At 37.7% G+C, this 13857-nt stretch overlaps 1 protein-coding gene across 1 annotated transcript in view; it reads left to right on the forward strand.

The window, feature by feature from the left end:
• Positions 1 to 13857, forward strand: part of LOC129624634 (ATP-binding cassette sub-family C member 4-like) — a 369352-nt gene that overhangs the window by 313374 nt on the left and 42121 nt on the right. The window contains exons 28-29 of the mRNA XM_055542789.1: positions 11431 to 11603; positions 12192 to 12297. Of these exons, the coding sequence (XP_055398764.1) occupies positions 11431 to 11603; positions 12192 to 12297 (279 nt within the window). The remainder of the gene's footprint in view (positions 1 to 11430; positions 11604 to 12191; positions 12298 to 13857) is intronic.

Below are 13857 nucleotides of genomic sequence, written 5' to 3' on the forward strand. Positions count from 1 at the left end.
CACCTGCCCCCAATCCCTCCAAGCATCAGGGTCTTTTCCAATGAGTCAACTCTTCGCATGAGGTGGCTAAAGTATTGGAGTTTCAGCTTCAACATCAGTCCTTCCAATGAACACTCAGGACTGATCTCCTTTAGGATGGACTGGTTGGATCTACTTTCAGTCCAAGGGACTCTCAGGAGTCTTCCCCAACACCACAGTTCAAAAGCATCAATTCTTCGGTGCTCAGCTTTCTTCACAGTCCAACTCTCACATCCATACATGACCACTGGAAAAACCATAGCCTTGACTAGACGGATTTTTTTTGGCAAAGTAATATCTCTGCTTTTGAATATGCTATCTAGGTTGGTCATAACTTTCCTTCCAAGGAGTAAGCGTCTTTTAATTTCATGGCTGCAGTCACCATCTGCAGTGATTTTGGAGCCCAAAAAAAACAAAGTCTGACACTGTTTCCACTGTTTCCCCATCTATTTCCCATGAAGTGCCCTTAGTAGAACACTAAACTAGGTGGTAAAATTATGTGTTCAAATTCTACTAGTGACCTAGTGAATTAATTACCTTAATTTGCAACATTCATTTTTATTCCTTTGATCTTAGGAAATATCTACTATATGGCAATATCAGTTGTTTTTCATTGTTAACAGAAAGATAAATGAGATCATGCCAGTAACATGGTATGAAATTTCATAAGAAAGAGTTTATTAAAGGTATATTATACATTTGAAAAGTGATAATTATTTATTAGCAGCTGCATCATTCAATGCTGCAGAGCATATGCTGGTCACAGAACTCTGGAGCTTTTGCTGAGGCTTTGTACTGAGTTCATTTCTAGAGGATTTTCTATTATTTATGTCATATTTCTCTTTGGCCCACTACTTTGAATCTCCTCGGTCTTGCATGAAAAGGGTTTTGACTGTTAAGGTGCTTTTTTTTTTAAATTTTAATGTTAATTATTTTTGTGGATTTTCCCTAGTTTTGCAAATTTATTCTAATGTACTGATGGCAGAAACTCTACCTAGACTTCTAAATAATAGGCAGACTTTAGGCTCTTATAGAAAATACCTAGCCAGGTCTTTTACCTTGAAAAAGTATGTGTTGCACAAATAGGCACTGAATATTTACTTTCTCTTATTTTAGAGAATTGTATCTTATTTCTTAATTTTTTTTTTGTCAAAAATACCAGAAAGCAATTGCTCACATTGTTGTTTTGCATCAGTGTTTTTATCTTTTGGTGTCACTCTTCCAGGGATAGCACTGAGATGTGTAATTCATAAAGGGCCCTTGACTATGAGTCAACAGATTTGGAGGTCTGAGAATTTCCTGCCAGTAATTCTGGTTTCTGAAGGTTGTCAGCACTGGGTCTTTACACACCCACCCTGCTTTCCAGCGATTGTGGTAATTTTATTTTCCTAAATCAGGCTGTTACTTCACCTTATCCTAATTGGAAAACAGTGGGCCTCTGATTCATTTAAGTTTTTAAGTCTTTCTACAGTGAAATTCTAGAAGAAAAGAGGTGGGGAGAACAATAAACCACTAAGTGTAAATAAAGGTAGGATGATAGACTGCTCTCACAGTCATAGGATGCATTTACTGGTGAAATTGGGACACTGGTATATCCCTGTTTATTTCTGAGCTTGAGATCTCTCTTCAGAGATTATCAGAAAAATTACTTTAAAATTTTAGAAAACATTATTCCATGGACAGAAAAGAAATGTTAGTTGGAGACAAATCCTGTTAAAAACTCTTTTAGAACTTAGCCCTAACTTATTAATTCACCTGAAGGAGCTAAAATTAAAATAAAATTTAGTAGCCTCTCAATTCTAAAATGATGAGTGGTACATGATACTAAGATCTACATTTATTTAGACTACATTTGGAACTTTCCATAAACAGAAATAAATATGAGTTTATGCACAAAGTAAAGTGTGTGGTTTCTGTTATTGCTTCTGAAATTAACCCTATTATTTTAGTGATATATCTTAAAGTGAGAAATCATCCCATCATTGTGTTCCTCTGGGAATTATTTCTTTATGCCCTTTGTATATATTGTTTACCGATCTTCACTTGAAAACATGTAAATCTCATAAAGAAATCATTCCTAGAGGAACACAATGATGGGATGATTTCTCAGTCTAAGCAATGAGGTCAGTTTTTAGGTGGATTAAAAACCCCAGTCATTGCTTTATAAATAAAGCCAAAGTGAAACTGTCAATCAAAACTAATACAGTTGACCTGAGAGTAAGAGGGCACCCATTTTACTCTTTAAGAACTTTAACTAAAAGGAAAAGATGCTTTTTAAATTTTTTAAAGTCCTCTATTTCTGCCTCCTCATTCTCTCCTGTTAGAGATGAACGTCCATAAGGAAGATAGCCCTATGGATGCTGTCCCTCTCATCTTGGTTATTTTTCAAAATATGTTAAAAATATGTTTTTCAATTTCTGAAAAATAGCCAACTTACTATACACTGAAGAATGTTCATTAGAAGTTAGAGAACCTAAAAAAACAACAGCAGGTCTACAAATATATAGAGTAGTGCTTAAAGATGAAGCACTTTATCACTCAAAGATTAAAAGAGCACAGTAGATAAAACTCTGGAAATGAATCAGCAGTGTGTTGCTTCCTCTGAAAAAACAAAACAGTTTTGATCCAGGAGTTTACAATTGAGAATATAGTATTTCATGTCAAAACTGTGCAGAAAACATCCAGATATGTGAACCGTTGATAGTATCTCTGTTAAAATACAAGTATGTCTCATCACACAGGAAGCCAAGATACAGAAATCTGGGCATCAGCAACCTGTACACATGGTCCAGTCCTTGCTATGGTGACAGGTCACAGGCCCATTTCCCAGGGCCTTGTATTTAGGTGAACAAGCTCCCCTTTACTTCATTTACTGCTGGCTCTGCTCTGGTAATAGCTCTTCCCCATTTGCTGATTGCATTTCACTGTCTCTTTCCAGCCCACACCAGCCTTTCATTTTGAAAAGTAAGGATTCACAAAATGTGGAAACCATCTTACATCTGTGTTAACCTTCTGTGAGGGACATTGGCACCTGGTTGAGAAAGATGGTTTATTTACTAGGTTATTTGAAAGTGTTTATGATGATAGAACTGAGGTGTCCTATAAGTTCAGCTTGTTATTTTCAGTTTTGCTGTAGTTTATTATTTTCCCAAGCTCAAAAATGATCTGAACTATTCTATACAAGATATGTAATTTCAAATAGTGTTATTTTCTCTGTTTTTCTTAAATTACCAACTTAAAAAAAAAGTTTTCCATAGTTTAAAGTTAGATATTATGATATCTTGGGGCCAGTTAATTGTTGTTATAAGGGATATATTTCTTTTATAATGATATTTAATGAGAAAATAGAATTATATAAAATTATGTATGGCTTTATTTCCTATCTTATAGAAACAGGTTAGGTCACAAGATAAGATGCACTTGTCGCTTCATTCATACTTCCAATAAATGTGTATTGAGAGTTTTTTGGATAGGCAGTGTTGCAATGGCACCCCACTCCAGCACTCTTGCCTGGAAAATTCCATGGACGGAGGAGCCTGGTGGGGTCCATGGGGTCGCTAAGAGTTGGACAAGACTCAGCGACTTCACTTTCACTTTTCACTTTCATGCATTGGAGAAGGAAATGGCAACCCACTCCAGTGTTCTTGCCTGGAGAATCCCAGGGACAGGGGAGCCTGGTGGGCTGCCGTCTATAGGGTCACACAGAGTCGGACACAACTGAAGTGATTTAGCAGCAGCAGCAGCAGCAGCAGTGTTGCAGATTCTGGGGCTATCACAGTTACCAGAAGAGACAAAGTCTCTACCTTTTGGAGTTTATATTCCTGTAGAGAAGGTAAAAAGAAAACCACCAATGTGTGTAATAAAGTCTCAGTACTGAAACATGCAGGGAGAAGAATAAAGTAGAACGTGAGCAGAGGATAGCTGACAGCACTATTAACCATGGGCAATATCTGTTGATCCCCTCATATCAACCTCTGTTGTAGATGCTACAAGTACTGACTCACATTATACTCTAACAATGTTAGGAGGAAGACACTTTGTTACAATATTATAGTCTTATTTAGAGTTTAGGAAGCTAAGATAGATTAAGCTCAGGAAATTGCCCAGTTGGCAGACCAGGCCAGACTTATGCCTAGGCTGTGTAAGTTCAAGGTCCCAATTTTCTGTTTTAAAAATTTCAAATCACAGGAACATGAAAGGAATGGTATGATGAACACATATATAACTTCACCAAAATTCACCAGTTGTTGATATTTTTTCTGTATTTGCTTTCTCTCTTCTATCATCTATACTTTGCTGAACTGTTTGAAAGTAAGTTGCAGAAACTTTTTTTTAAAGTTGCAACTCATCCTAAATACATAAACATGCACTTTTAAAAAACAAAAACATTCTCCTAATTGCCGAGGTCCAGCCCCGGCTGATCCAGGGTATTCGAAGGAGAGACAGCGTGGGCAATTTATTTAAATATTAATTAGAGATATAAAGAGTAATAGAATGAGGATAGCTCAGTAGGAAAATTCAATGGAGAAAAGAGGCTGAGTAGCTTGGTTTATGCAGAAAATCAATATAACCTGTGACACCAGGTTAACTCTGACCACGGAGGCCGCAGGCGCCCTCTCGAATAGTGGAAGGTGCCCCACCTTAGACACCTTCTCGAGTGGGTCTTAGAAGCCCAGGCAAATAAATGGTCACAGAGGACCTCTGCACTCCAGATGGAGATTCAGCCAGAATGTGAGAAGAAAGAATGACATGGGGAGACCAAGCTTTGGTGAGCAAGGCCCATAGCTTTATTTTCAACAGAGGTTTTTATACCCTAAGTTACACATAGAGGATAATAGGGGATGCAAAGTCAGCAGTCTTTGATCCTTATCAAAAACTAGGGTTTTTTTTTTTTTTTTCCTGCAAATTTATCGTATACAAATGGTTTAGGTGATTTACATCATCTTCTGGCCAGAAGACCTATTAACATTTTATGACTCTTGACAAAGGTTTGTCAACCATAAGACTTATTTTCTCTAAGAGTAATTATTTTAAGGTTTGGCGCCATCCTCTGAAGGTGTTAGATAAAATTGCATTCTATAGGGCAGAGGTGTAATGGGTTTACAACAAAGGAAAGAATTTATTACCTTAAGGGTCTAAAGTTGCTAACACCAAGGCCACTACTTATTTTTTCTACATACCAACTATATTAATTAATACACATTCAAGGATACAATACAGGCGATGTGGAAGCTTGGCAGCAAGCATTGGCTCATCAATGAAATATTTTACTAGTTTTATTCTGACAGTTTCTAACTCTCTGAGAGGCTCTAAGCTATTTGAATATCTTAAGCTTCCCATGCCTCTTGAGGCTGGGAGACTGTAAACAATTGTATGCATAGCTGTAGGAGTCCGGGTAAACTTGTCAGGCGAGTTAGAGAGCTATCTGAGGGGTTTAGATTTAAACACTCCTAATGCCCAGGAACTTTATTAATTGCAGCTGTAAGTTAACTCTTTTTCAAAGAGAGCGAGATGGTGGTGGGGGAGAGCCCCCAGTAAAGTCAGACGTGAGAGCAAAAAGCAATAAAGTAGGCAGACTCTGGTTTTTTTGGGGGTAGATGCTCGAGAATACCCAGGGGGACTCCTGAGGCTCGATCCTGCCTTTGCGTATGCCAAGCCTCCTTCCTCATGACCTTTGCCATGAGTGGAGTGCCTCTCGCTGGCTCCCGGCACCTAATGTTTCTAATAACATTATACTAATATCTCACTCAAGAAATTCAATAGTAATATTACACTATTGGACTTCCCTGATAGCTCAGTTGGTAAAGAATCTGCCTGCAATGCAGGAGACCCTACTTGGATTCCTGGGTCTGGAAGATCCCCTGGAGAAGGGATAGGCTACCCACTCCAGTATTCTTAGGCTTCCCTGGTGGCTCAGCTGGTAAAGAATCCACCTGCAATGCGGGAGACCTGGGTTTGATCCCTGAGTTGGGAAGATCCCTTGGAGAAGGGAAAGTTAACCCACTCCAGTATTCTGGCCTGGAGAATTCCATGGACTGTTGTCCATGGGGTCTCAAAGAGTTGGATATGACTGAGTGACTTTCACTTCACTTCGCTGTATTACACTATTATCTGATATGTTTTCAGATTCTGCAGTTGTAACTCCTAGTTATTGTCTACTGTCTCTTTTGTCTTTTTTTTCCCTTCAAATAATTATAACTTGATTATATGATTACACTACAAAGGGTCTTATTTGCAGCATTGTCATAACCATCCCTGATCCATAAATGAAGTTAGAGTCTCAGAAAACCATGTGCTCTGGAAAGCATTTTCACCTCACAACAGCTTATTCCTTGTCAGGCATATGTAGACAACTTGAAGGAAAGTAAAAATCAGATTAGTGATGAGATATCACCTGAGTCACCAGTAGGTTTGAGGTTATTTCCTCACAGTCATCATGTCAGTCTTAAGAAAGACCAATTTGCATTTACAAGGATTACCAAAGTCAACTCAGAAGGAAAAGAGAAAGTCTTGCCAGTGTTACACTCTTGATCAGTCCCATCACTTGAGTTTAGATTTATGGAATATGTTTCATAGAATATTCAGTAAGGCTTCTTCCTTGTAATGAGGTGGGCAGGGGTGGGGGTGATTAAGCTAACTTCCATTTTATAATTTTTAATGGAGCCATTTATCTCATAATCCATATCTTATCCTTCAAATTTTGCATATTTTTCATGCTATCACTAAATACTAATTCCATGTTTAATCCTTACTCAGAATTCCCATTTCTATGGATTAGACTTTCAAAAGGAACACAATTCAGGATAACATTCATGGAAGTACTCCAGCATTTAGGATACCATGAAAACATTGCCCACTCACCTTGGTGTTCTGTAATTTGCCTTTGTAATTCTGTGTACCTGCTAATTGGCCATCACTCATCAATCTTTAATCCTTTAATTTGAAGTGTATTTACTCTCTGTTCTTTTTTTTAAATATATATATATATATATATATGGCATGAACAAGATTTATTATTAAATATCTCCTTTTTACCAACTTGTGTAATTGTATCATTTTATTTATTTTTAAAATTTTTTTATTTTTGAACTTTACAATATTGTATTGGTTTTGCCATATATCAACATGAATATGCCACAGGTATACACGTGTTCCCCATCCTGAACCCTCCTCCCTCCTCCCTCCCCGTACCATCCCTCTGGGTCGTCCCAGTGCACCAGCTCCAAGCATCCAGTATCGTGCATCAATACTGGGGTCTCAAAGAGTTGGATATGACTGAGCGACTTTCACTTCACTTTGCTGTATTACACTATTATCTGATATGTTTTCAGATTTTGCAGTTGTATTTCAAGCACAGTCTGAATTTTGTTCTTAATCTATAATATTTCTCCAAAACAAATATTCATTGAACTGACCCCTGCAACTCAATATAGTTTCAGATTATCTTTGGCAGTTAAAACGTTGATTTTTTAATCTTACAATTTTGATTTTATGAGGATAGATTAATACAAATACCACCTATACCCATAGTCTGGGGGAAATAACTTGTTGTGTCGTGGTCTGTTTTTCCTGAGTTTTCACTGAAAAACATTTACGAAATTCTTCAAAGAAGACATACAGATGGTTAATAGACACATGAAAAGATGCTCAGCATTATTAATTATTAGAGAAATGCAAATCAAAACCACAATGAAGTACCAACTCATATCAGTCATAATTGCTATCATGAAAAAGTCTATAAATAATAAATGCTAGAGAAGATGTGGGAAAAAAGGAACTCCAACACACTGCTGTGTGTGTGTGCTCAGTCATGTTCAGCTCTTGGCATCCCTATGAACTGTAGCCGGCCAGACTCCTTTGTCCACAGGATTTTCCAGGCAGGAATACTGGAGTGGGTTGTTATTTCCTTCTTAGAGGATCTTCCTGACCCAGGGATCAAACCCACATTTCTTTCATCTCCTGCATTGGTAGCTGGATTTTTTACCATTGAGCCACTTGGGAAATCCCCAACACACTGTTGGTGGGAATGTAAATTGATATGTGGAAAACAGTATGGAAGTTCCTTAAAAAACTAAAAATAGAGCTACCACATGAGCCAGCAATTATACTCCTGGGTAGATATCTGGGGAAAATGGAAATACTAATTTGAAAAGATACATGCACCCCAGTGTTCATTGCTGCACTCTTTGCAATAGCCAAGATATAGAAGGAACTCAAGTATGTGTCAACAGAAAATTGGTTTAAGAAGATGTGGAAACATACACACACACACATATATATATATATATATATATATATATATAATATGTATATATGTATGTATATTGTGTTATACAGACATAAAAAGTAATGAAATATTGCTTTTTGAAGCAACATGGATAGACCTAGAAAATCATCCTAAGTGAAGTCAGAGAAAGACAAATATTATCTAATATCACTTATATGTGGATTCTAAAAAAAATAAAGCAAATTAATGTATATATAAAAAGAAACAGACTCACAGACATAGAAAATAAACTTATGGTTACCAAAGGGGAAAGAGAGGGATCAATCAGGAGTATGAAATTCACAGATGCAAACTACTATACATAAAATAGACAAGCAACAAGGATTTACTGTATAGCACAGGCAACTAGAGTACCTTACAGTAAGGGATTAGATCTGATAGACAGAGTGCCTGAAGAACTATGGACTGAGGTTCATGATATTGTACAGGACTCAGTGATCAAAATCATCCCAAATAAAAAGAAATGTAAAAAGGCAAAATTGTTGCCTGAGGAGGCCTTACAAATAGCTGAGAAAAGAAGAGAAGTGAAAAGCAAAGGAGAAAAGGAAATATATACTCATCTGAATGAAGCATTCCAAAGAATGACAAGGAGAGATAAGGAAGCCTTCCTAAGTGAAAAATGAAAAGAAATAAAGGAAAACAATAGGATGGGAAAGACTAGAGATCTCTTCAAGAAAATTAGAGATACAAAGGGAACATTTCATCAAAGATGGGCACAATAAAGGACAGAAATGGTATGGCCCTAACAGAAGTAGAAGATATTAAGGAAAGGTGGCAAGAATACACAGAAGAACTATACAAAGAAGATCTTAATGACCCAGATAACCATGATGGCGTGATCCTTCACCTAGAGCCAGACATCCTGGGGTGCTAAGTCAGATGGGCCTTAGCAAGCATCTCTATGAACAAAGGTAGTGGAGGTGATGGAATTCCAGTTGAGCTATTTCAAATCCTAAAAGATGATGCTGTTGAAGTGCTGCACTCAATTTGCCAACAAATTTGTAAAACTCAGTAGTGGCCACAGGACTGGAAAAGGTCAGTTTTCATTCAAATCCCAAAGAAAGGCAATGGCAAAGAATGTCCAAACTACTTCACAGTTGCACTCATCTTACACACTAGTAAAGTAATGCTCAAAATTCTCCAAGCCAGGCTTCAACAGTAAGTGAACTGTAAACTTCCAGACGATCAAGCTGGATTTAAAAAGGCAGAGGAACCACAGATCAAATTGCCAACATCTGTTGGATCATTGAAAAAGCAAGGCAGTTTCAGAAAAATGTCTACCTTTGCTTTATTGACTATGCCAGAGCCTTTGATTTTGTGGATCACAACAAACTGTGGAAAATTCTTAAAGACATGGGAATACCAGGCCACCCGACCTGCCTCCTGAGAAATCTGTATTCAGGTCAAGAACGAACAGTTAGACCCAGACAGAACAATGGACTGGTTCCAAATTGGGCAAGGAGTATGTCGAGACTGTATATTGTCACCCTGCTAATTTACTTACATGCAGAGTACATCATGTGAGATGCTGGGCTGGATGAAGCACACATTGGAATCAAGATTGCCAGAAGAAATATCAATAACCTCAGATATGCAGATGACACCACCCTTATGGCAGAAAGCGAAGAACTAAAGCACCTCTTGATGAAAGTGAAAAAAGAGAGTGAAAAAACTGGCTTAAAAAACATTCAAAAAACAAAGATCATGGCATCTGGTCCCATCACTTCATGACAAATAGATGTGGAAACAATGGAAACAGTGAGAGACTTTATTTTTTGGGCTCCAAAATCACTGCAGAGGGTGATTACAGCCGTGAAACTAAAAGACACTTTCTCCTTGAAAGAAAAGCTATGACCAACCTAGACAGCATATTAAAAAGCAGAGACATTACTTTGCTGACAAAGATCTGCCTAGTCAAAGCTATGGTTTTTTCAGCAGTCATGTATGGATGTGAGTGTTGGACCATAAAGAAAACTGAGTCCCAAAGAATTGATGTTTTTGTGCTGTGGTGTTGGAGAAGACTCTTGAGAGTCCCTTGGACTGCAAGGAGATTCAACCAGTCCATCCTAAAGGAAATCAGTCCTGGATGTTCATTGGAAGGACTGATGCTGAAGCTGAAACTCCAATACTTTGGCCACCTGATGTGAAGAACTGACATTTGAAAAGACCCTGATGCTGGGAAAGATTGAAGGGAGGAGGAGAAGGAGATAACAGAGGATGAGATGGTTGGATGGCATCACCAACTTGAAGGACATGAGTCTGAGCAGGCTCGGAGAGTTGGTGATGGACACTGATGATGGAAGCCTGGTACACTGCAATCCATGGGGTGGCAAAGAGTCAGACAGGACTGAGCGACTAAACTGAACTGACTGATAGTAAATTACAGTGGAAAATAATCTGAAGTATATATATATATATATATATATATATATATATATATATATATATATAAACTGATTCACTTTGCTGTATACCTGAAACTAAAATAATATAGTAAATAAATTACAGTTCCAAAAAAAAAAAACTTTTCAAAATTATAACATTGAAGAAAACACACTTGACTTGTTCACAATTATGGAATTAAACATGAGAAAGAATCATCACCAAAATAGCTCTAGTTTTACTGATCTTTGAGGTACAATTTGCCATTGTTTGAATTTATTTTTTTTTTTTTAGACATTTTGACCTTGCGAAATGGTAGAGTGCTGATAAGATTATATATTTAGAGAACCATACTTCCTACAATCAATATATATATATGTTTTTAATTTACTTTAGTGTAGTAACTCCTTTACAAAATCTATTTTTGGGAAATCTGACTCATCCATAGCGTCCTTTTAACTTTTCTGTTCAAATCGTACTGAGAGAAATAGCTTAGTTTTTTGAGAGACTTTCTTAACTAATCCTTAAGTCGGTGTGGGGGACACTGAGACCTTTTTGTCCTGAGTTGACTCCACCATCTTCCTTAGTGAACACTCTTTGGAAAGAGCTCTCCCTATCACCTGGCTGTACATGTAAGATACATAAGAAGTCCTGAGGACATCAAAGCTCTAATGTCTAAGAGGCTTGTCTACTTCAGTAGTTGTTTGTTTAAGAAAATGTCATTCTTCTTTCTATATGCACAGGTTCAACTTAAAGAAATCATCGAAGAGCTTCCTGATAAAATGGATACTGAATTAGTAGAATCTGGATCAAACTTAAGTGTTGGGCAAAAACAACTGGTGTGCCTTGCCAGGAATATTCTCAGAAAAAATCAGATATTGATTATTGATGAAGCCACAGCACATGTGGATCCAAGGTATGGAGCTGAGATTCATGAAACTTGGAATCTGAATTTTAAATATAGTAAATGGGAAATATTTAGTGATGTTGAGAAATGTTTTTTATGTGCTCTTTTTGCCCCAAAGACAACTCCTGATAACAATAATTCCAGAAAACAGAGGAAGAAATCAAAACGTGGTAATAATGTTGTTATCAGGCATCCTGAGAGAGCTAGATTTGTAAATCCAGCTCCTGATAGTTTCGAGTAATTTGGCAGGAAGAAAACTTTCCATTGTTTTATGAAAAGTAGTAAGTTTCCAAGTAGACTTTCCCCTGGGTTGGGAAGATTTCATGGAGCAGGAAATGGCAACCCACTCCAGTATTCTTGCCTGGGAAATCCCATGGACAGAAGAGCCTGGTGGGCTATAATCCATGAGGTTGCAAAAGAGTCAGACACAACTTAGCAACTAAACAACAACAAAGACTTTTTATACTTAGTGTTTCAAGAGCAGGATTATGTCTTAACTATTGATTATTAAAAGCATAAAAATATCATGTGATATTTTCAAGTCTTAAGTCTGCTTTTCCTGTCTTTACTTAACTAAATGCAATTCTTTGATTCCAGCACTGATGAGTTAATACAAAAAAAGATCCGTGAGAAATTTGCACATTGTACTGTGCTAACCATCGCACACAGGTTGAGCACCATTATTGACAGTGACAGGATAATGGTAAGGCCCTCACCTATGGGATTTCCATTGTCTCCATTTACCTTCAATTTTTAAATTTATTCTTCCTTGTATAACTTGATTAAAACTTCTAATTAATTAATTAATTAATTCTTTTTTTCCCTCTCATCCTTGACAATAACTCAAGTACTTAAGTGTAGTTTCAGAATGTGCTATTAAATAATACATTCAGTAATTTTCTATTTCCATTTAAAAGTTTATTTGAATTGCTGTTTTTTTTAGGTATCCAACCATGAAAATATTCCAAACTCACAATGAGACTTCAGATTTCAGAGTGGTGCAACAAAGTCATTTTTACTGTGTCACAGTTCTTTCAGCATTTTTGTATTCCCTTAATAAAAACAGCATTTCATTAGACTGCCAGGCAGTTGTTAGGTGAAGTTGAAGAATTTCCAAGTTGTTGGGACATTCACAATATGTGCTGTCAGAGGGGAGTCATTGAGGAGAAAAGGCCTAATGAGAAAAAGTATTTAAACAGAAAGGATTTAATAAAGAAAATTTGTTACACAAGAATTGGAGGACTGGAAAAATGAATCACCTGGGTAATAATTTTAGGAAGAAATGACTATGTCCTAGGACAGATCTCCAGACCTAAGACTCAGAGAAGAAGTCTTATGAGTCAGTGCTGAGTCCTCCAGTTCAGTTCAGTTCAGTTCAGTACAGACATTAAAAGACGCTTACTCCTTGGAAGGAAAGTTATGACCAACCTAGCTAGCATATTCAAAAGCAAAGACATTACTTTGCCAACAAAGGTCCGTCTAGTCAAGGCTATGGTTTTTCCAGTGGTCATGTATGGCTGTGAGAGTTGGACTGTGAAGAAAGCTGAGCACGAAAGAATTGATGCTTTTGAGCTGTGGTGTTGGAGAAGACTCTTGAGAGTCCCTTGGACTGCAAGGAGATCCAACCAGTCCATTCTAAAGGAGATAAGTCCTGGGTGTTCTTTGGAAGGACTGATGCTAAAGCTGAAACTCCAATACTTTGGCCACCTCATGCGAAGAGTTGACTCATTGGAAAAGACCCTGATGCTGGGAGGGATTGGGGGCAGGAGGAGAAGGGGATGACAAAGGATGAGATGGCTGGATGGCATCACCGACTTGATGGACGTGAGTTTGAGTGAACTTCAGGAGTTGGTGATGGACAGGGAGTCCTGGCGTGCTGCGATTCATGGGGTCGCAAAGAGTCGGACATGACTGAGCGACCTCCAAGGGGAGGTCATTGTCTAGCTACTGGTCATATTTGTGAGTGAGCATGATGAGGCTAGTTCTCCATGTGCTGATAGAAGCTGGAGTTATGCTGCAGAAGTAGCAGAAAGGACGGAGACCATTTGCTCTGCTTCCCACCTTCCTCCTCCCTCTAGTGCCCCCTACTGGCAGAACCTCACAAAGGGCCAGCAGGCCAAAGAGCCTCTGAAATATGATTTGCAGAGACAACTTCTGCATCACAGATGAAAGTGTAGAAAGAAAGGCAGATGGAGACTGAGTGACTGTAGATGGACAACTAGCAAGTCTCTCTCTCTCTTATTATTATTTTTTTTTTTACTAG

The sequence above is a fragment of the Bubalus kerabau genome, chromosome 12 (genome assembly GCF_029407905.1).
Source record: "Bubalus kerabau isolate K-KA32 ecotype Philippines breed swamp buffalo chromosome 12, PCC_UOA_SB_1v2, whole genome shotgun sequence".
Lineage (NCBI taxonomy): Eukaryota > Metazoa > Chordata > Mammalia > Artiodactyla > Bovidae > Bubalus > Bubalus kerabau.